We start from the raw sequence: 20,243 nt of genomic DNA, 5'->3' as shown, positions 1-20,243 counted from the left end.
CGCGGGCGCAAACGCGGCAGATCCTCGCCGCCGCACCTGTCCGCCCCGTCAGCTGCCGTCCTGTCAAAAAAAAAACCCGCACAAGTACTCGATTATAACGTGACGCTTTGCACACGCGTGTTGTCCGCCCTCACATAATAAATCCCCTTGTGAGCGAATCAGCTGGCCGCCGCTTGAGGTACAGCTGCACAGTACGAGTGAGGGGGCTGTTCCTAATATTTTGGTTGGCCTAAAAACTATCAAAAGCACTGACCTGCATTTACAACCCTTCAGATATGTGTTGAGGGGGGTAAATATAAAAAATAAGCATAAAACAGATTGATATAATCACCAGCTACTCCTCTCACGTCATCAGTACGGCACTATTATCAATTCGTTTCAATCACGGACTTTGACTAGGCTGCTCCGAAACCTTTTTGTCGTGTCATGTCATTACCCAAGCCGCTCATCCTCACAAGGGTCCCAGGAAAGCTGGAGCCTATCACGGCCAGCTTCGGGTGAAATGCAGACGACACCCTGAACTGGTCGCCAGTCAGTCGCAGGGCAGATATCGACACCATCACTGAGCGGGAATCGACCCCACGTTGCCCGCACCAAAACCAGGTGTGTTGTGGTGATGTCACCGATGGTGTAGTGGTACACACGCCTGCCTTTGGTGCGGGCAGCGTGGGATCAATTCCCCACTCAGTGATGGTGTCGATATCTGCCCTGCGACTGACTGGCGAGCAGTTCAGGGTGTAGTCGGCCTTTTCGCCCGATGCTAGCTGGGATAGGCTCCAGCTTTCCTGCAACCCTTGTGAGGATAAGCAGCTTGGATAATGACATGACTTGCTGGCGCTTCAGCTTGAACATCACAAACCGACGGCCGAACACCCTTCATCAGAATTTACGGTTCCATTAGTTACAAGTCGTCCAGGTCCCGAAGGAGCAAAACAGCCCCAAAACCATCACACGACCACCACTGCGTATGTATGATATTTTCGGGAAATGCAAATTTACATTTACACCTGATGTAACGAGACACTCACCTTCCAAAAACTTCAAATTTTGTCTCAGCAGTTCTCCCAAAAGTTTTGGGAATCATACAGATGGGTAACGCAAAATGAAGATGGCGCCATTTATGTTTTTTTTTTTTTTGTTTTTTTTTTTTGGTCCGCAGTTATAGTCGCCTTGGGAACTCTGCCACGGTGTGTGTGCGCGCGTTTGAGACCTGCAAAGCCCACCAGGCTTACGAACCAAAATCACTCCTTGTGTATTTTGCTTTACAGGCCCATTAGATGAAAGTCTGAAATTACAAAACAAAAAGTCAAAGTTGCAAGAATAAAATCTGAATATTATTGGGGGGAAAAAAAGTTACGAGTATAAAGTCATATGACAAATTTGTAATATGAAGCAAAAGTCAGATTAGCAAAAATAGTCCCGAGTTACATAAGATTGTAATGTGAAAAATAAAGTACATTATGTAGATTAAAAAAAAATAATAAAATAAAGTCCAGGAATAGTTGTTTACCCAATACTCATACTAATCGTTCCAATAATTCATTCCTGAAGAAACATTAAAAAAATAAAAATGGCCTTGTTTTATTTAACTGTTCTTTTAATAGAATTTAAAATGTACATTCAACTTTTTCTTTAACCTGGCTGAAAGTTTCCCTACTTGTACATTTTCCTTGCATTGTGCCCCCCCCCCAAAAAAAAAAAAAAAAAAAAAAATGTTGAAGTTATGTCATCTTTTGGATTGTCCGTTATCAACATTTCACTGATCACGATACAGCAATTAAAGCGGAACACGATTTAGCAGACTTAACGGAAAGAAAATATTTTCCATTTCACCCCTTTCATGCATCCATGAGATACATTCGGATTTTAAATATTTCAAAGCTTTTTTTTTTTTTAAATATATATATTTACAATAGTGAGGATAAGCAGTACGGAAAATGGATGGATGGAATTTAGCGCCGTAATGGGTGCTTTCAGCCTAAGATTACCAATTCAAAGTGATCGTTTTATACTGTACTGTATTTTTTTTTTCCAGTTTGATAAATCTGATTTGATGGATGACACCACTGAGCTAAAGAACAAAAACACTACTTTTAAGATTCAAAATTAATTACGATTAAAGTTTTGGATGAGTGGAGCACAAGAAACATCAATAATGAGGCGGTTAATGCAGGGGAGGTTACAATTGGACCCCAAAAACACTTTCATATTGCTCAGTCTGTATAAACATCTCTGAAGAAAAAAATAATAATAATAATCTGCTATATCTCTCCAATTCTCGTGCCTCAAATTGATATGCAAGAAACCAAAAACCAAATCAGAGATGGAAGGCGTGACTTCCAAGGCGTCAAGCATTTGTCCTCCATCCACCCTAGCGGCCTGGCAGAAGAAAAGGAAAAAAAATGAATATTCAAATTGAAAACACAGATGTTCCAATTTGTTGCGTGTCCACGAAACTACCAAAACCAGGTCTACCCAGTCTCCTCGCAAATCCAGTTGTGCATTTGCACGTCATGAAAGTTAGGAATGAAGTGTTTTTCTGGGGTAACAGGGTCACAGTTCGGGCACCGTGAGGTCGCTGGTGAGTGTGAGAAAAATGATTGACAACTCATAAGCCACACCCACTGACTCTGATTCTGATTGGTTGGCTTTCCTCCGGTATAAAAAGGTCACAAAATTGACTAAAGATGGCGTTTTTTTTTTTTTTTTAATTATTCATCATGCGCTACTGTCCCATCAAATTGAAGCAATTTATTATTATTTTTTTTTAATTTATTTTAATTTTGCAAACTCCCCTTTAATAACATAATATTGATTGGCGTTCCTGGTCAGAGAGCCGCCTCCAGGTCGCTCCCGTGGTCTCGCGGGCCCACAAAAGAAAAGTCAGGCAAGAAGCGATCCCGAGCATTTCCGCCACTAGGACACGCAGCACGTGGACGACTTGGGCTGCTCCAGGATGGACTCCCGGCGCAGGTCGTTGGGGACGCCCCCCTCGGGGCCCCACAGGTTGAGCTCGCCGTAGACGCCCATGTCGATCATCTCCTCCTGCCAGGGGATGGCGATGTTGCCCGAGGAGAACTCGTCGAAAAAGCTCCTGTCCGGGTCTTCCAGGGCGACGCCCTTGACCGAGGAGAAGGCCCCCACGTCGTCCAGGCTCTTGGCGTACACCACTCTGGGGTCGGGAACAAATGGGGGCGGTAGGATCCCTGCAGAGGTGGTTTTTATTACGCATTTATTTCTTTGAATTTTGTCTCAGTTGGCTCGGTAGGAAAATTCAACTCACGGCGATGTGAAGGTGTGTCTAATTTTGGACTCTGACGGTTTTACAAATGCAGTACTTCTATGACCATTTGTGATTTAGAGTCGAGACCAGTGAACACTGTCTTAAAGTGCTTAGGTCACCAATATATTAGATACAGGGAACTGGCGTCGTACCCGCGTTCAGCTTCCTCCAGTTGACGTCTCGAAAAAAGGGGTGCGACCTGATCTCATCGCAGCAGCCGTTCTTGAAGCCCATCCTCTCGTTGACTTCTTTCGCCAGCAGCCCGTCGCACAGGGACTTGGCATTCTCACCGAACTTGTCCGTGTAGACCACCTCCCGGGTCAGCATCCGCTCTTTCATCTCCTCGCGCTCGAGCTGAACGAAATTCCAAACGAAAAGCTTTCAGCGCCGGTCCGGCTTTCAAAACGGCAGCGACAAACCTTCTCTCCTCTGTTCCTGAAGGGGTTCTTGGCGGCGAGGAACTCGAACAGTGTCACGCCCAGGGTGAAGTAGTCGACGGACGTGTCGTACTTTTCCCCTTTCAGCATCTCTGGAGCCATGTAGCCTGCAAGAAAAAGTGGAAGAATGACCGCGAGCGTCCTCGAATAGACGGAGGCGGCATTCGTGGGGAAAAAAATTTCGATTTGTGGTACGGCATTTATCTCTTATTTACAATGATATAACGATTCTTTTTTTTTTTTTTTTCCCCACGAGGTGTGGCCCTTCTTTTGTCCAAGCAGACATTTATACTTCAACTGATATCACATCGTCATAGTAAAGATTTGATATCAAAAGTTACCTGGTGTGCCGGCGTAGCCTTTGGTCAAAGTTTTGCCTTCTTTTAACTCCACAGCGAGACCCAGATCAGATATGCGAACGTTCCCTACCCACAGAGACAACTAGCCGTCACTGCGAGTCGACGCCAAAACGAGAGGCGTTACCCCGGTGGTGCCGATTCGCGAGCGTTACCGTCGTTATCGAGGAGCACGTTCTCAGGTTTGAGGTCCCTGTAGATGATTCTCTTCTGGTGCAGGTGCTCCAGGCCTTGGATGATCTGAGCTATATAAAAACAGGCTCTGGGTTCGTCAAAGCCCGGATTGTTCTCATCCACCAGATAGATGTGGTACCTTCAGGGATTACAGACAGCGGGCAACTATTAACAGACGCATATCCCTACAAGTGCCACGTATTCGAAGTTGGATTAGCACAATAGTAAAGAGGTTCTGCCAAACATTTAAAAAAAAAAAAAAAAAAAAAACAAAAAACATTTTACCTGTCATCTGCAACCGCACATTTCTCCTTGACATGGAGAAATTCTGGGAGTAAGTGTAATTATTTGAATATTTAATTTATGTCTCCCAGTATTTTGAGACCTACGTATGCCTTGCATTAGTACAGAACTACGAGCACGAATGCTGTCAAGCATCAATTACGTTAACGGCAGCAGGATGCGGTCACATATCCTATTTCCTTCCGGTTTGTGTTTTATCACTAAGACGGAGCTGGATATGTAGAAATCAGTTCGTCATTTAAACGGTGTGATGAGCAAAGAATATCCTCCCCACAACGAGTAAGACTTCTAACACTTCTGTGCTTGGGGTAAGAACGCGTACGGGTTAAACACAGCGTTCGTGATGACTGCATTAAACCGGTCAATGTGTCTACTGAAATGACGCAGTTATCTACCGCGTATTAACTTTGCTACAGCTATCCACGTGCTGGCAAAGGACCCGCATTTGATTGAATAAGAAATTTCAAGTTTCACAACACAGGTAAATCCTTCAGGCACGACTTCCCCTGGTATTGCAGTTACTGCGACTACCGGAATTTCTGTAAACATCCTTAAATACTAATAATAAAGAGTGAAGCTCCAGGGAGACGAGATGGCGAGGGTGGATGACTTCAAATACTTGGGGTCAACAACACAGAGCAATGGCGAGTATCGTAAGGAAGTGAAGAAACGGGTCCAAGCGGGGTGGAACAGTTGGCGGAAGGTGTCTGGTGTGCTACGTGACAGAAGAGACTCCGCTCGGATGAAGGGCAAAGTCTATAAAACAGTGGTGAGGCCGGCCACGATGTACAGATTAGAGACGGTGGCAATGAAGAGACAACAGGAAGCAGAAATGAAGATGTTGAGGTTCTCGCAGGTTGGACACGATTAGAAATGAGCTCATCATTAGAGGGACAGCCAAAGTTGGATGTTTTGGAGACAAGGTTCGAGAGAGCAGACTTTGACGGTTCGGACATTTCCAGAGGGGAGAGAGTGAGTATATTGGCAGAAGGGTGGTTTGGATGGAGCTGTCAAGGAAAAGAGAGCGAGAGGAAGTCCAAAGAAAAGGTCGATGGGCGTTGTGAGGAAGGACATGAGGACAGCGGGTGTTACAGGAGAGGATGCGCGAGATAGGCTTAAATGGAAAAAGATGACACGCTGTGGCAACCCATAACGGGACAAGCCGAAAGAAAAGAATCCTTAAATATTGTTTACTCTCTCATTGGTAAGACACCTTTGAGACGTCTCGACAGCTAATTCACCCCAAGTCGCTGATATACTTATCGCAGCCCTGATTACAGTGTTTACTTTAAATTAATGTATAGCGTTATGTTTTTGTGTGCTTATTATGGGTATTGACTTTGAAAAGTGAGAGATTTGAGTGGTCAAGTTAAAATGTCGACGAGGATCCCAAAAGCAACGGCTCTACGGCGTCATTTGTGCTTTGATCATTTTTTTTCTGGATTACTTGAGATCTCCCCCGTTCATGATGGTCATGACCAGACACAGCTCCTCCTTCGTCTGGAAGGCGTACGCTAGCGACACGATGAAGCGACTGTGGACCTTCTCCAGGATCCTCTTTTCCACCATCGCCCCCTAGGAGAAGGAGGAAGGAGAAGCCGGTTGAAAGTACTTTGTCATCAACGGCCTCTGACAATTCAAGGGCAAGATATAACCGTGCCGAGCAGTTCCATTTCAGAGGAGCTTTTCGGTAAAGCCTCCACTAATCGCTCCATCCCTGTCTTAGGGTTTAATACTGTGGCCCACGGTAGGGACAAAGATGATTAGCGGCGGCAATAAAAGCTGCAATGTTTTTTTTCCCCCCCTACGGAACACAAAAATGAGTTACAATCAGCACAATACACGAATGCCTGACTCTCGGAAGAAAAGACGACATTAATGGTTGTGGTCTGGCATTGGCCTCGACCTGCACTGCAAAGCCCAGTGAAAAAGGTTCGTTTTACAGACGCCATGTCACTGACGTGGGGCACTCGCCCGACTTCGGTGGAGGCAATTTGGGAACGTTACTAAACAATCGCGAAGACAGTACATCTCACCTCATAGCCTTTCCGTTTCTTCAGTCGCTTCTTGTTCAGTTTCTTACAGGCGTAAAGCTTCCCCGTGGCTTTCATCTGACACGCGGACACCTCGCCGAAGCCGCCTTTGCCCAGCACGCGGAAGTCCAGGAACCAGTCCGCGTCCATGGGCTGCATCTCCAGCCACTTCCACTGGAGGAACCTCTTCAAGTACATGCTCTCCAGGAAGAACACGTAAGGCGCCTCTCGTAAGTAGTCCAGAGTTGTGGACAAAGCCTCTGCAAACAGGTCGTCGCCTACGGCTTCTTGGGCCTCCTTCACCTTGGCTATGATGCCCTCGGACAGGAACGGGCAGAAATATTTGGCGCCGGCATCCATGTAGCGCTGGACGATCTTACCGGCCTTCTTGGCTCGGTCCGAATCCTCCGCCAGGTCGTAGTCCTCTATGTCCCGCCAGAGTCGACATGCACCCTGGTACTCTTGGTTGGTGTCCAGGAACTCCCGAAAGAGGCGTTTCCCGATGGGCTGCTCCACGCAGACGCCGTCAAAGGCCAAATCCAGCGTGTCTCTCAGTCCCTCGCACACGGTAATGTGAGGCAGCTTGAGCCGGGAATGGTACTTCTTGTCTCGAGCAGCCGCCGGGTTGGATCCATCGATGCTGCCGCGGGCGTTGATATAAGCGGAATTCGCCACCACGGTGGTCAGCCCCCCGATATCCATGCTTGACTTTTTAGGCCGCACAACAAGGGTACATGGCAAGGGGTCGGGGTAGCGAGACTTAAGGAGACCAGGCAGAGAATCGACGCTGGTCTCTGAACTAGCGCTGCAGAGACCTGGCAACTGCACGCGCACAGCACCGCCGCCACACACACCTGAGTCAACACCTTTCAGTAATCCCCTAACACCCCGATGCCCCAGACAATGAGCGCGAGCAAATACTGGAACAGAACAACGCAGGGCTGCTGGGGATGCTTTCACAACCAGATTTTACAAGGTCTTAAATAGAGCCCGTCCTCATTTTTTATCTAAGACAAGACCAACGAAGTTAACTGGAGGCTCAGAACCGAAGGTGCGATCTAGAGATTTTGGACAGCGCATTTGTTTGGGCCACAAGACCATGTCTTCCCAACCAGAGTTTTTAGGTTCTAAGACTCAAAAAAATTTTTTTCCATACAACTTTACTGTAATTATGACTAATACCGCATTAGGATAGGATCGACCGCTTTGACTTCTGTACAAATTTGAGTTTTCTCACCCCTGCAGCAGTTAAATATTCGGCCATCCGAGGTCAGGAGTTGCCAGTTATTTGGAAAATAACGCTTTTGACCGGTAAGCATCAGAAAACCGATGTTGCCAATAGGCGATATATTTCTCTTTAGAAGGCAAACTCGAGTGGATCAATAAGCACGACTGTCGATCGGAGCCGTGATGTGAAGTCAACAGTAAATGGCAAACAATTAATTCGCGCGACAATTCTTAATGATCCATTAGAAAGGTCATCCCCAAATAAAGCCTTCATTGCAAATTATTCAGACCATTTACAGGAACTTTTAAAACAATCTATATTTAATTTGAAAACTTATATTAGATTACAGAAAAAAAAAAAAGGATTTGGAAGTCAGTAAGTGTTGCTCAGCTTTTAAAAGGGAGATCTTTGATGGAAGTACACAAAGACCGATACAAAAACACAGTTACATGGATATTGTCTGATGGTCTAGTATCGTTACCACTGGCCTCTAAAGGGTACTATCAGCTACAATCATCAACAGGGTTCATACAAGTCATCAACAAATCTTATTTACCTATCAGGAACCTGGGTTAGGCAATCGTGACCTTGCTGGTGCCGTTACTTTGTAAACACTACCGAGGTGTCACACGCGGGGGCACACGAGAATTTCTCAACTGTGGAATACAAAAAAAAAACTAGCAAATAAGGGAAAGGAAGCAGCTGCCTACAAGAACAGAAGCCAGCCAGCTCAATTCAGTGAGAAACTGGAAGAACCATCTCAACCTCTTGCCCGGAACTAAACAAAACAAAACAAAAAAAAAAAAACACCACATATGATGGAGCCCCATCATGGGATGCCAACTTTATCAGGACATTGTGAATTCACGGCGGAAACGGTTGGGCAAATACTTCAGCCACCATTGAACAAGAAAGATCATGTTGCAATAGAGAACAGTAGCATAACGATACTTTTTTTTTTTTTTTTTTAAATGGTTTTGTTTCTTATGGGACAGAAAAATTAGTTGAACACGCAAAGACTTCAGCTTTTAGGTCGAGCCACGCGCAACAGTTCCAGAGATTAAACCCTCCTCCGGAGCTGCGGTGCACGTACAAGTGACTCGAGAGACAAGGGGGCACTTGACGCATGGGCCCACCCCCCCAACCCTCGTTCTTTCAATACTCATCTACAGCCCTGAGAAAGCCAGACAGAAAAAACAGGCATGGGGGAAAAGGGACGGAGGAGGGCAAAAGAGGCGGTGGGAGTGGAGGGGGTGGGCGGTGGCGGGGTTCACGCTCCCACGGTGGCGCAATTGAGAAACTGTGCTTATTGAAGTGGCGAGGCGTACACAGGTTAGTCTTCGTCGTCATTCTCGTCGTATTCGTCGTCGTCGTCGTCATCGCCCATGTAAGACACCGGGGTCTCCACGCGGGAGCCGCTGTAGTGAGAGTCATTCGAGCTGGAGGCCATGGTGCAGTCAGGGCCGCCGTCGCTAGATAGAGGAAGAGAGAGATGTTCACGTTTAGACAATGATTTAAAATATATAAAAATACCCCAAAAATTTATTACATCTTCAGGCACCAGAATGTACACTTCTTTGGTAGCGGGCCAAAGAAAGGCATGCATCTTCAGTTTTTTTCTTTTATTAACCAAAAATACATTCCGATTTGGAATTTTGTACGTTCTATTTGTATAGTTTTTTTATGGGATATGTACCTGAATGGATGTACCAGAATTCCCGGCCTACAGAGCGCACCTGGTTATACGCCTCACCCGGTACATTTGGCAAGGAAATACCATTTGGTACATACGTACGCCGCAGCTGTGTAAAAGCCGCAAGTGCCCACATTGTACACAGAGAGTTTAACGCTAGCGCTGCCGCGCTAACAGGGCTACTTAAAAAGAAAAAAAACATACCGGTAAAAATCACTCAGACACAGCAGTAACACCCTAGCGCACCGCTAACAGGGCCAGACCGGTAAAAGTCACTTCCTCGGCACATATATTCTCTTGCCTTTTCCACTCGAGTGCGCCCTTGCGGCCGTTAGAAAAAAATGCCCAAATTAGCTGCATCACTGCATAAACCACAGGGTTGAAAGCGTGTGAAAAAAAGTTGCGGCTTATAGACTGGAAATTATGGTATTTATTTTTTAATTATCAATTAACCCATAGACATACAGTACTTCTGGTAAAATTTAAGGCTACTAATTATCCACAGATATGAATGGTTGCCCTTGTACCCCGTCATTGATGACTGAGTAGGTACGGGCATATCAGATTCTGAAGGTGTGACAAACTTCAGCAACATATCGCAGTATCAATGTATCACAGTATCGCTCTTACGCTTCTAAAATGTATAATTTTGAAATTGGGGATACATTTTCTTCCATTATATGGACTATTTTATTTGGTACATTCATCAAAGAAAAAAAAATAGCATTCTTGAAGGAAATCCAAAGTTCCACATTTAAAGTAATTAGTTCTCTAAAGTAGTTCTCTGCTCTTCAACTTTGTAAAGTCACACCAGAGTGGAAACAAGCTAATGTTTGCGTCTAGTTAGCCATATTATTTGCTTTGGTAGCTAATCTGCAATATTTATTATATGAATCATAGACACGTTAGCTCTAGTAGCTGGTTGCAAATATTCATTTCCAAACAATGTCATATCAATATTACCGTAATTTCCGGCCTACAAGCCGCGACTTTTTTTCCCCCCACACGTTTTCAACCCTGCGGTTTATGCGGTGATGCGGCACTAGTGTTAGCGCACCTGGTTATAAACCACGGTACACAGCAAGAGTTTAACGCTAGCGCCACGCTAACGGTAGCCCCGTGCTAGCGTTAAACTCTTTCTGCATAACCGGGTGCGCTCCGTAGGACGGGAATTACGGTACATTTACCTTATTAATTTATTAAAGGAAATAAATGGATAAAACACTGATGTCAATGAGCATGGTCCATTCATGATTTAAGCTATGCCTCATTAAAACAGTACCTCCAAAGGTTAGAATAATTCGAGGGAAATTTTTGAAGAGATACATTTTTTTCTTTTAAAATCAAGTATAATGTGACCCACCTGGCTGTGTAACGGGCTCCATTAGCAGAAGACCCTCCGGTAATGAAAACGTTGGTGATGGGTCCCTTCGCCATCTCTGAAAGAGGAGCGACATCAAGCGAAACTGACTCTTGATGAAAAGTAGCACCCGCCGTGCGTGCGCCGCATCGACGACGCCGCCATCGGACTGACCGATCACGTAGGGCTCCAGAGCTTTGGGCACCAGGCCGCGGGCCACTTTCAAATCTTCCGGGGAACACTTGCCCGCTTCCAAACCGCACGCCATGCCCATACGCTTCAGCACCTCGACGTCGTCGTGGATCTCAAACATGCTGTCAAAGTTGAACAAGTACTCAAACCTGCCGATCAAGAAGAGAAAAAAAAAATATTCTGATCCAGAATCCAAATGGAGGAGCCTTTTTTTCCCCCTCACTGATCGCTGTCAACGTGCGTCCTTGCTAAATGGCGTACTTGTCGTTGGAGATGCTGCAGTCGATCACCGTTTTCTTGCTGGTGTTGACGATGATGAAGGGGAGGTGGATGATGGAGTTGGGCGGCGGCGGTCGGTTTGCTTGCTGCTCGGTCTGTCGGTTTCTCTGAACCAGGTTCTTGAAGGCTATTTGCTGCAACACAACAACAATTTGCCGTGAAGAAATAAAGATGGACAACCGTTACTACAACACGAAAGGAACAAAAAAAAGAAAAATCATTATTAGCCTTTGTTACACGCTCATTACATTTCAATGACTTCATTAGTACATTTTCTTTGGACATCACACATACTTGGGTTGAAACGGTTCACATAAATCCACAGCTTGGGTATGATATCGGTTTTGTGGTTAAACATTGAATGTTGGGGAAATCAATTGTGTTATGTTGTGTAATGAGGTTAAAAGTGAAAGAACGAAATAATCAACACACCAGAGTAATCAATATGGGATTATGAGGGCTTCGGAGTACTAATAATTTCGGAACCTATGCAACCCAATTTCTCAAAGGTGTGCCTAAAAAACTAAGGTCGGACGTAGGGCTGGGCAACTATGGAAAAATATTTGAAATGATATTGAAAACACGATTAATGATGATTCACTTATTTATAAATTTAGTATTTAACTACCAAAACTTAACTTTTAAAGGTTTTAATAGAACAATATGAATTAGCAGCAACAACAAATAAAAACTATTAAAAAAAAAAAAAAAAAAGCAAATACATTCAAGGCTAAAAATAGTCAAATCTATTATAAATGTAAAAAAAAAAAAAAAAAATACTCTTCTGGCAATTAGCAAATACATTACATTGGTAATGCTGATTAACCAAAAATTGGAACATTTTAGCCTGATTTCATGTCAGCTGGGTTTGAAAGTGTGCAGCTTGCCGCGCACATGACAAAAAGAATTTCTGCCGCACGTACGAGTACAAAGACTGAGGGAAACTCATTTCGTCTGCTTCATCTGTGATGTTCTTTCAGTCACAACCGACACGCAGCACGTGACCGTACGTTATTATGGGAAGGTAGATTGACTGGTAAATCGAGCGTTTTGCCTTTCGGCTCAGCACCTTCTTTTCACAGACCAATGCAGAGTTGGCCTCACTGCGACTTTAAGTCCTTCACCCTTGGGCAGGATCCCATTCTGGACCTGGACTATTTCGATCTGTTCATCTTAAATATACACATTCAACTCATCACGGTGAATATATAGCACAAGGCCCGTGATGCAGCCGTCATGCATACAGGACATGAACACTCACAGTGAGGAAACAAGGGCCAATGCAGTATGCAATTGTTTCAAATGTTAAAAACTGCAAAAACAAATTCATTGGCTGACAGTGATACTAAGTGCAGTGGGATAGGGTTGTACATTAGCGGCATGGTGGAGACAGACAAGACACTCGGCTCGAAGCCACATCAAACCATAAAGTGCAGCTTTGAAGAAATGTAGCTCCTACCTGTAGTATGAGCTCCTGAAGCTGAGACTGTTTCTGCTTGATCCTCTCCAGACGCCTCTGTCGCTCCACCTGCCATCCACGTGATCCACGGAAACAATATTTGGAGAAACTATGGAGGTTGTGCACGTGACGTCGCCATTTTTCATCGTGCCATATTGCCGGTCAAACGGAGCTGCTCGACATTGTGGGAGAATTTGAACCGGAGGAGGATATTTACCATACCCGTGTGGCCGAAACGCTTCCGTGTACGTTCCATGGAGATGACTCCACCCCCCCCCCCCATCATAGTTAATGAATGAGAGTTTGTGTAAAACTAGGGGTAATTTATTTTCAGTATTGGTATTTGTATTGAATACTAGCTGAAAAGATCGATGGATTTTGGCAAAGGTTAACATGTGGCCGAACGCGCATCTGTGTTCACGAGCAGTCAAAACCGTCACTGTGTGGGATTTATTACTGATGAGAACAGATCCAGTAACAAAATATTCGTATGCGTCCAGACGTTTATACACTTTCAAACTTTTCCGTGTAAATCGACGACTTACTCACCAGATCCACGTGCAGATCCAGTTGTCCAAGACAAGCAGAAGCGAATTAACAGTCCAATTTTTTTATCGGCAAAAAAAAAAAAAAAAAAAACAGACTTCGACATTAAATACGGGTCCTCTATGCCTAGTTTAGCTTATTCTTCCACGTACCGTCGTTTATTTTCACCTTCTAAATGTCTGACGGTATCGGACAAGACTCTGGGCGTCGTGCTACAAGACATACTGTATTTCCATGTCGTCTCCAACAGACTTGGCATTGAGCAATGCTTAGCTTGACCGGCAATATGGCGACGTAAACAAAAGTCACGTGATTTTATGACGTAGGTGCAAGAGCTCTATACAAGCAGAGAGACTTCTGACGATTGCGCATCAGTACCTCGAGGTTTTGGCACTCTTGTGCCGAATTGGTGGGCAGCCCAATCCACTTGATCTCTTTCTTCTCTTTGGAGATGATGTTCATGGCCATGAGGACATTGAGGGCGTCGTACACGCGCCGCCGAATGTTCTTCTGGTCATACACATGCTAAAGGGAAAAAAAAAAAAAAAAAAAAAAGTTTCAAACGTCCGCGAGACAAGCGACTTTACAGTTCCTGATGTTTGTGTTGTGTGTAGATTTGCATCACTGCGCAACTACAGCACCCACCGAGTCGTTGGGTGACATGAGGTTGTCGCCCGAACTGAACTCGGCCACCAGCTCATCCGCGACCTCGTTGTAGGTGGTGACTCCCTTCTTCTGAACCTTCTCGCAGACTTTCATGGAGAAATGCCTCAAGCCCTTCCCATTTTTCTCACCTTTCTTGCCGCGTTTCCTGTAAACACATCACCGCGGTCACAAGTCCATGCAGTGATTTAAAAAAAAATAAAAACAACAACCTTTGGAAGACTTACCCTGACGACCAAGGAGAGGCGTCCGACGGTTGAGTCTGATTGAGGAATTGTGAATTGGGTGTGTGGGGGCTGTTTACCAGTATTGTATTGGATACTGTTGGCCTCTGAGGTGTTCCAATCACCTGTAATAATGGGATGATAATAATAATAATAATATCCTTTAAACCAAGTGTGCTTATTCACTCAACCACAAAGCACCAGGTGTTTATATGAAGTAGATAATTACTCATTCTGAATCTTTTATTTGTACATGGAACATCTTTAAATTAACTTTATTTTTGTCAGACCTGATACTGGTTTACAAAACTGGATAGCTTTCAGACTTCAGAGTTTTCAATTGGAGCTCTAACTAGTTGTTCCTAAGTAGTGTTACAGTCTTCCAGTACTTTAAAAAAAATATATAATGATACATCAGTACCTTGCAATCAAAAATCTATACACCAACCCATTTTTTCATCCATCAATCCATTTTCTCAGCCAATTATCCTTAAGCAGGTCGCGAGGAGTGCTGGAGCCTGTCCCAGCTGTCAACGGGCAGGAGGCGGGGTAAACCCTGAACTGGTCGCCAGCCAATCGCAGGGCACATAGAGACAAACAGCCGAGCTCACAATCACACCTATGGGCAATTTAGAGTGTCCAATTAATGTTGCACGTTTATGGGATGTGCGCGGAAACCGGGAGTGCCCAGAAAAAAACCCACGCAGGCACAAGGAGAACGTGCAAACTGCACACAGGTGGGGTCCGGGATCAAACCCAGGACCTCAGCACTGTGAGGCCAACACTTTACCAGCTGAGCCACCGTCACTGTTGCAGCCACTATAAATTTAAAAACTATCGAAGACGTACCACGTGTTAAATACATATATTGTGGTATGATTATTAAGGAGAGGAAAGACAGGAAACCACTGCACTTAGTTTTTTTTTGCAATGGTATCGTTTCAGTATTGGTATTATCTATGATTAGTTCAGTCCTACGGTGGCCTGGAAGTGGAAAACAAAACAAAAAAAAAAATTGTGATAATACCGTTTCAGGAAACACAAAAGCATAAAGAATTCTATAAACTCCTTTGATTTTGCGTGAGAGTAAACGATGCTTAAATGTTGCAACATTTCCTGAGCAGCATTTGGAAAGTAGGTGTGACGCCTTCTTGAAATACCGACGACAGGGTTGACGGCCAAAGTGAAGAAACGACGTGCAACGTGTAAAGAACCGTGGCGTCGTGAAGGAAGGCACGATCCCATACTAAGGTGACATCTAAAGTGATTGTCATGATGTATCCATACATTCCGTGTATATAATGGGATGATGGATGCAATCCTGCTGACTGTAGTGGTTAATAAGCTTAGGATCAACTCTCAGCTACTCTCCCGCCAGGTCACCTCACAATGATAACGGAGGGGGCTTATACAACGGCAAGACACGGCATAGAAGGCCGACGAGCACAACTGTGTGTTCATCTGTTTTAACGACGGTGAGCACGTCTGGTGAAATCCATGACAAAACTGACTCACCATATGTGGCAAATGCTGCATGTGTGAAGCAATATTCACGTTGGACGGCCCAAGCGTTTTGGGCAAAAGCTGCTTGGCCACGGGGGCGGTGGCAGGCTGGACAGCGACCAAAGACAGGACACCTGCAGGACACGTCAGAGGACAAGCAATGAGTCCGCACCGCCCTCTCCTGTCCGAGCTGACAACGAAATCCAACTTCACAGTCGAACTCCGCTGCAACTTCTGATATTTTTTTAATTTGTGAAGTTTTGTTCAACTCAATTATAAGATTCCAACTTTAAAGGTTCCCCTGTACTTTTTTTTTTTTTAATGAGTGTTCAACTTAAAACTGTATTGTACAAAAACTCTCACTTCCTACCTTTGCTGGGGCTCAGATTCTGATCAATGAAAACCTTCAGCTCTCCGTTCGTTTCTATTAGACCAGCCTGAAAAGAAAAGGAACATTAAATAATATCCCCCGACAATCCAATCGTCCCAACTAGGTCATCATATCTTGGTGTCACGGGCGTGTAGTCGCTTACATCTTTAGCCATGATCCCAAAGGACCGGGGAAGTTGAGCCTCGGTTGGAAAGGGATTTCTTCTTCTGTTTCACTATTCAGACTCTTAAGAGACAGACAGACCCGATATGACAACTTTAAAGGTCAAGTGTCATGCCTATAAACATTCTGAAATAGATATTGTAATGAAAAAATGCATAACATTAGTCACTTCAATGTCTATACGAAAAAATAAATATGAGCGGATATATATGAATGTGTCATCCATGCGGAAAGTTGCAGAAGTCTCATTCAACATTCAAGTGGTCGCCACATTGGCTGCATCTTCTGTCCCTGACGTCACACTGGGACATTCGCCATTGAAAACACGCGGTGGACCTTACTATGGGAGACAAACACGCCCCTTCTGACACGGAAGCTCTCTTCAAAGACGACGACATTTCTCAATCGAGTGAAGTGACCGGGGCAATAATACCCTATAGTTTCGAGCCATATTTAGATGATATGCGGATCATGGTCAAACCGCATGTGGCCAAACCACCTCGCCGCCTGATCCACTTCTGCCGGCATTCGCAAGTGCAGCCAAAGCCAACAATCAACCAATGACGGTCAGTCTGTCTGCCAATCTGTCGGAAAAAAACTTTTAAGGATGAAGGTGTGTGTGTGGGAGCCAGAAGAAGGAAATGGCTACAAACCAGCGAGCTCTGGCAGACTCTTTACGGACAAATAAGATGGATGAAATATCAGTTGGGGCTATTTACTACTACTTGCTCTTTGCGATTTGCTAACCGGTTAGCCGTAAGCGTTAGTTAGAATGGGAGTGGGCTGGGGGCATTGACTTAGAGTAAGCAATGGAAGGCACTGACGAGAGATGCTGAATTCCTTACTGTACGGAACTGCATTTTTACGAATATATCAATGTTCAATGGTTGTAGGCGAATGAAATGACTAAATGATAACACTCGTTATCTCAGCTCCAAATATAGGTAATCATGACGCTATCCCTCAACACAAATTAGATTGCCTTCAGAGGCATCCATTATTCGCATTAATTCATGAATGGCGTCTGAGGTCAGTTCTTATCCGTCACGACTACCAGGGGTCCAATGTAATCTTTTAGAGCCATTTTTTACTGAACATATGTCCAAATCCTCTAATTTCAGACACTCAACAGTACTTTCCATTTTTTGTAATCCTTCATGAAAGAAAGAGTTATGTTCTGTGGTTAGTAAAAAACACGTCAGAGTTTGCTTTTGAAAAGAGCGATTAACATTTACCTTATTTTGTGAGAGTAACTGAATCATATTCAATTTATAGAGAAAATAGAAGTCAGTTTAACCTTTTAAAGAAATTGTTATTTGAAGTCATAGTATAACTTGTAAGTGACTTGGAGCCTTTTTAATTAATCAGTCTCCAAGAAGTTGGACTCATTTAAAAACAAACAAAAAAAAAAGATCACAATATAACTCCCTGGCGTGTGATATTCCATAATTGCCTTACACTTGGTTTGTTTAATCCTAAACCACTAATTGACGAGAATGAACCATGGCTGGTAAAAAGTAGTTTTGCAAAAACTGATACAATGTAAAGGTTTACCGATCATTCGATACATTGTTTGAATAATCAAGACAATAATTGAATCTGAAAATCCTGATAGCATATGACATATGGTTCGTATGTTATGGTTCTTTTGCTGTAGTACCATTGATAAGTCATTTGTCCACCCCAAAAAAACTGTGCTTGATAGATGATCAGTTTTACACCATCTCATCTAATCCTCAACCCTTTTTGTAGCCGCAGCACGTCTGGACTCCCGTTCCAAAGAATGAAAATAGTGTGGTGGAATAAAGAAAGGTTATGAACTTTTTTTGTGTTCATGGACGCACAAGACAAGGCCTACTTCAAGTGCAGGGGAGGAGGCGAACTTCTGCCACAGGTCATTGCAAAAAAAAAAAAAAAAAAAAAAAATCCAACTTCACGTACAATAACTAACAAAGGAATAAACACGGATATCGCCACATATAAAGGACGACTGTACGACACGCTAGGCCCCGTATGCCCCCATCGGGCACTCTTTTGTTGAGGTGCTGCTAGCTAACCGATACCGCTAACCCACTGTGGCTGGAAAGAGCCCCGCTGCTAGCTTAGCGAGCTAACGCACGCTTTGAACGCGATTGTGGGCCACATTAGCCCCCCCACCCTCCCCCTGGCCCCGAAAAGTGGAGACGCCGCCGAACATGTTGGACCCGGGTTCGGATGGAAGAGGGAGTCAAGCGGGAGAGATTGTGTCCACTTACGCGTGTACTAGTGCTGCTTCTTCGACGGCCGCCGTTGGTTGTTGTTGGCATTGGAGAGCGGAGGAAGAGGAGGTCTAAATCCCTAGCAAACAGGAAACATAGCAAGCAAAGTCAAACTATACTTTGTGAGAATCCTGCAAGAATAATTTCAAAGTCGCTTGATTTTTTTTAGCTAACTGTACGACGGGAAAGTGTACAGTGTGATAAAAATTTTGTCGAAACGGTCGTGGCAGAGGGGGTGATCTTAAACGTCATATGCACACCTGTCAACGCCAAATGGTGGCCGTGGTATTACATTTAGGAAGCACGAGAACTTCACAATGTTGTCGTGCTATTTACAATTCTTGACCTCTGATAAACGTACCCCACAAAAGAACGCCAATACTAATTTAACACTTGAGCTTCGATACGTTTCTTTTTAAAGACTTTCGGGAAGTTATGGTTGTTTTGCAATCCTCCCCGGTTTTAAAAAACAAACAAACAAAAAAAAAAGACACTCATTCGAAACTCTTAAAGCTCACAACTAGAGGCGGCTTCTTTTCCGGGTGAGTTACCCGAAGAAACCCGACTCGCGTCCATTGTGACAACCACCAACAGTGGGGGGGGCTGATCGATAGCCGTGTTTGTTAGCAAGCGGCTAACTCGCGGTCACCGTCGAAGACCCGCTGGCGCTTTGTTAGCCGGTCGGGCTCGAGCTAGCGGCCGAGCTAAGCACGGAAATCTGTGACAGGACCGCCGGAGTGAGCTTTATTTAAACTCGGTTGGCTAATACGGAACACCGACCCCAGCCTCCGAGCTGGCGTCACGCGCGAGAAGGTCGGCGGCGTGGCCAGACACGCGTGGAATAAAAAATAAAATACGTGCTCACCGGCGCACTCCACAAGTCAGCGAGTGTTGTTAGCCTCCTCTATCCACTCTCGGTTAGCCTCGCTACGGCAGCGCGACTCACAATCTGATCTTGGCGGTGTCTGGCATCGCGTCACCTGATTGGTCGCTTTCCGCGAGACGAAAGCGACGCAACGGACGTAGCCCACGCCTACTTTTCAAAACGGCATTCTGATTGGACGGCGCTTTGGTTTGAGCCCCAGGACACTGCCACCTGTCGCCAAGGAGGTGGTACAGCAGTATGTTCCACTGAAGGCTTATTATCAGCAGGAGATAGCTTTGGGTATGTCCTTTTAATTTCATAATGATGCCATTTCTAGAACATTTATATCAATAGTAATTTTAGCGGTGTATCAAAGTCAGAAAGGAGTTCTCTGATGGTCTAAATAATTTTCATAAAAAGCACCCACCTACATCAAAAAAATAATTGCAATACTTGTTTTACAAAATTGTATTTGTAATTAGAGGATAGCTGGCTCACAATAATGCTGACTAGGTTAGGATGTTGTGGGGGCGGGGGGTCTGAAGTAGAAGAAAGGATGTAAGAAAGGAAGAAAAGCAATGCAAGGACACCGGCATGAATAAAAACAAGTGTGGTGGATGAAAGGATGGAATAAAGGCATAAAATAAGGTTGGAGAAAAAGCATCTGTGGATGTGGAGGAAGTAAAGGCGCACGGGTCAATGTTTTTTTTAAAAAATAATTTTAATTCTTTTGACAGTAAAATGGAGGAGGGAAGGCTGACACCGGCAGATAATCTATCAGAAAATTTTACGTGTGTGGCGTCTACACTTGTTGCAGAGTGCTCGCACGCAGAT

At 44.5% G+C, this 20,243-nt stretch overlaps 2 protein-coding genes across 4 annotated transcripts; both read right to left on the bottom strand.

Annotated features, from left to right (window-relative positions):
• Positions 1-1,950: 1,950 nt before the first annotated feature.
• Positions 1,951-8,005, bottom strand: grk1a (G protein-coupled receptor kinase 1 a). 2 transcript variants are annotated; one of them, XM_061841792.1, is made up of 7 exons: positions 6,590-8,005; positions 6,001-6,128; positions 4,232-4,389; positions 4,062-4,145; positions 3,703-3,827; positions 3,436-3,637; positions 1,951-3,206 (listed from the first exon to the last, which is right to left on the bottom strand). In XM_061841792.1, exons 1-7 carry the CDS (start codon positions 7,286-7,288, stop codon positions 2,917-2,919), a joined length of 1,686 nt encoding a protein of 561 aa, XP_061697776.1. In that variant the 5' UTR covers positions 7,289-8,005; the 3' UTR covers positions 1,951-2,916. The 2 variants fall into 2 exon arrangements, with proteins under 2 accessions (XP_061697776.1, XP_061697778.1); XM_061841794.1 differs by having other exon boundaries at positions 2,909-3,172.
• Positions 8,006-8,116: 111 nt separating this feature from the next.
• Positions 8,117-19,546, bottom strand: LOC133512299 (transcription factor Dp-1-like). Of its 2 annotated transcripts, none has more exons than XM_061841795.1 (13): positions 19,410-19,546; positions 18,542-18,623; positions 16,267-16,349; positions 16,104-16,170; positions 15,746-15,867; positions 14,234-14,355; positions 13,989-14,154; positions 13,722-13,868; positions 12,798-12,866; positions 11,321-11,472; positions 11,042-11,208; positions 10,871-10,946; positions 8,117-9,286 (listed from the first exon to the last, which is right to left on the bottom strand). In XM_061841795.1, the coding sequence occupies exons 3-13, from the start codon at positions 16,276-16,278 to the stop codon at positions 9,148-9,150; spliced, it is 1,239 nt and encodes a 412-aa protein (XP_061697779.1). In that variant the 5' UTR covers positions 16,279-16,349; positions 18,542-18,623; positions 19,410-19,546; the 3' UTR covers positions 8,117-9,147. The 2 variants fall into 2 exon arrangements, with proteins under 2 accessions (XP_061697779.1, XP_061697780.1); XM_061841796.1 differs by lacking the exon at positions 19,410-19,546 and adding an exon at positions 18,805-19,301.
• Positions 19,547-20,243: the final 697 nt, after the last annotated feature.

This window comes from Syngnathoides biaculeatus, chromosome 14 (genome assembly GCF_019802595.1).
Source record: "Syngnathoides biaculeatus isolate LvHL_M chromosome 14, ASM1980259v1, whole genome shotgun sequence".
Classification (NCBI taxonomy): Eukaryota; Metazoa; Chordata; class Actinopteri; order Syngnathiformes; family Syngnathidae; genus Syngnathoides; species Syngnathoides biaculeatus.
Note: the sequence above shows the minus strand (reverse complement) of the source record. Positions and strands in the feature narration are given on the sequence as shown.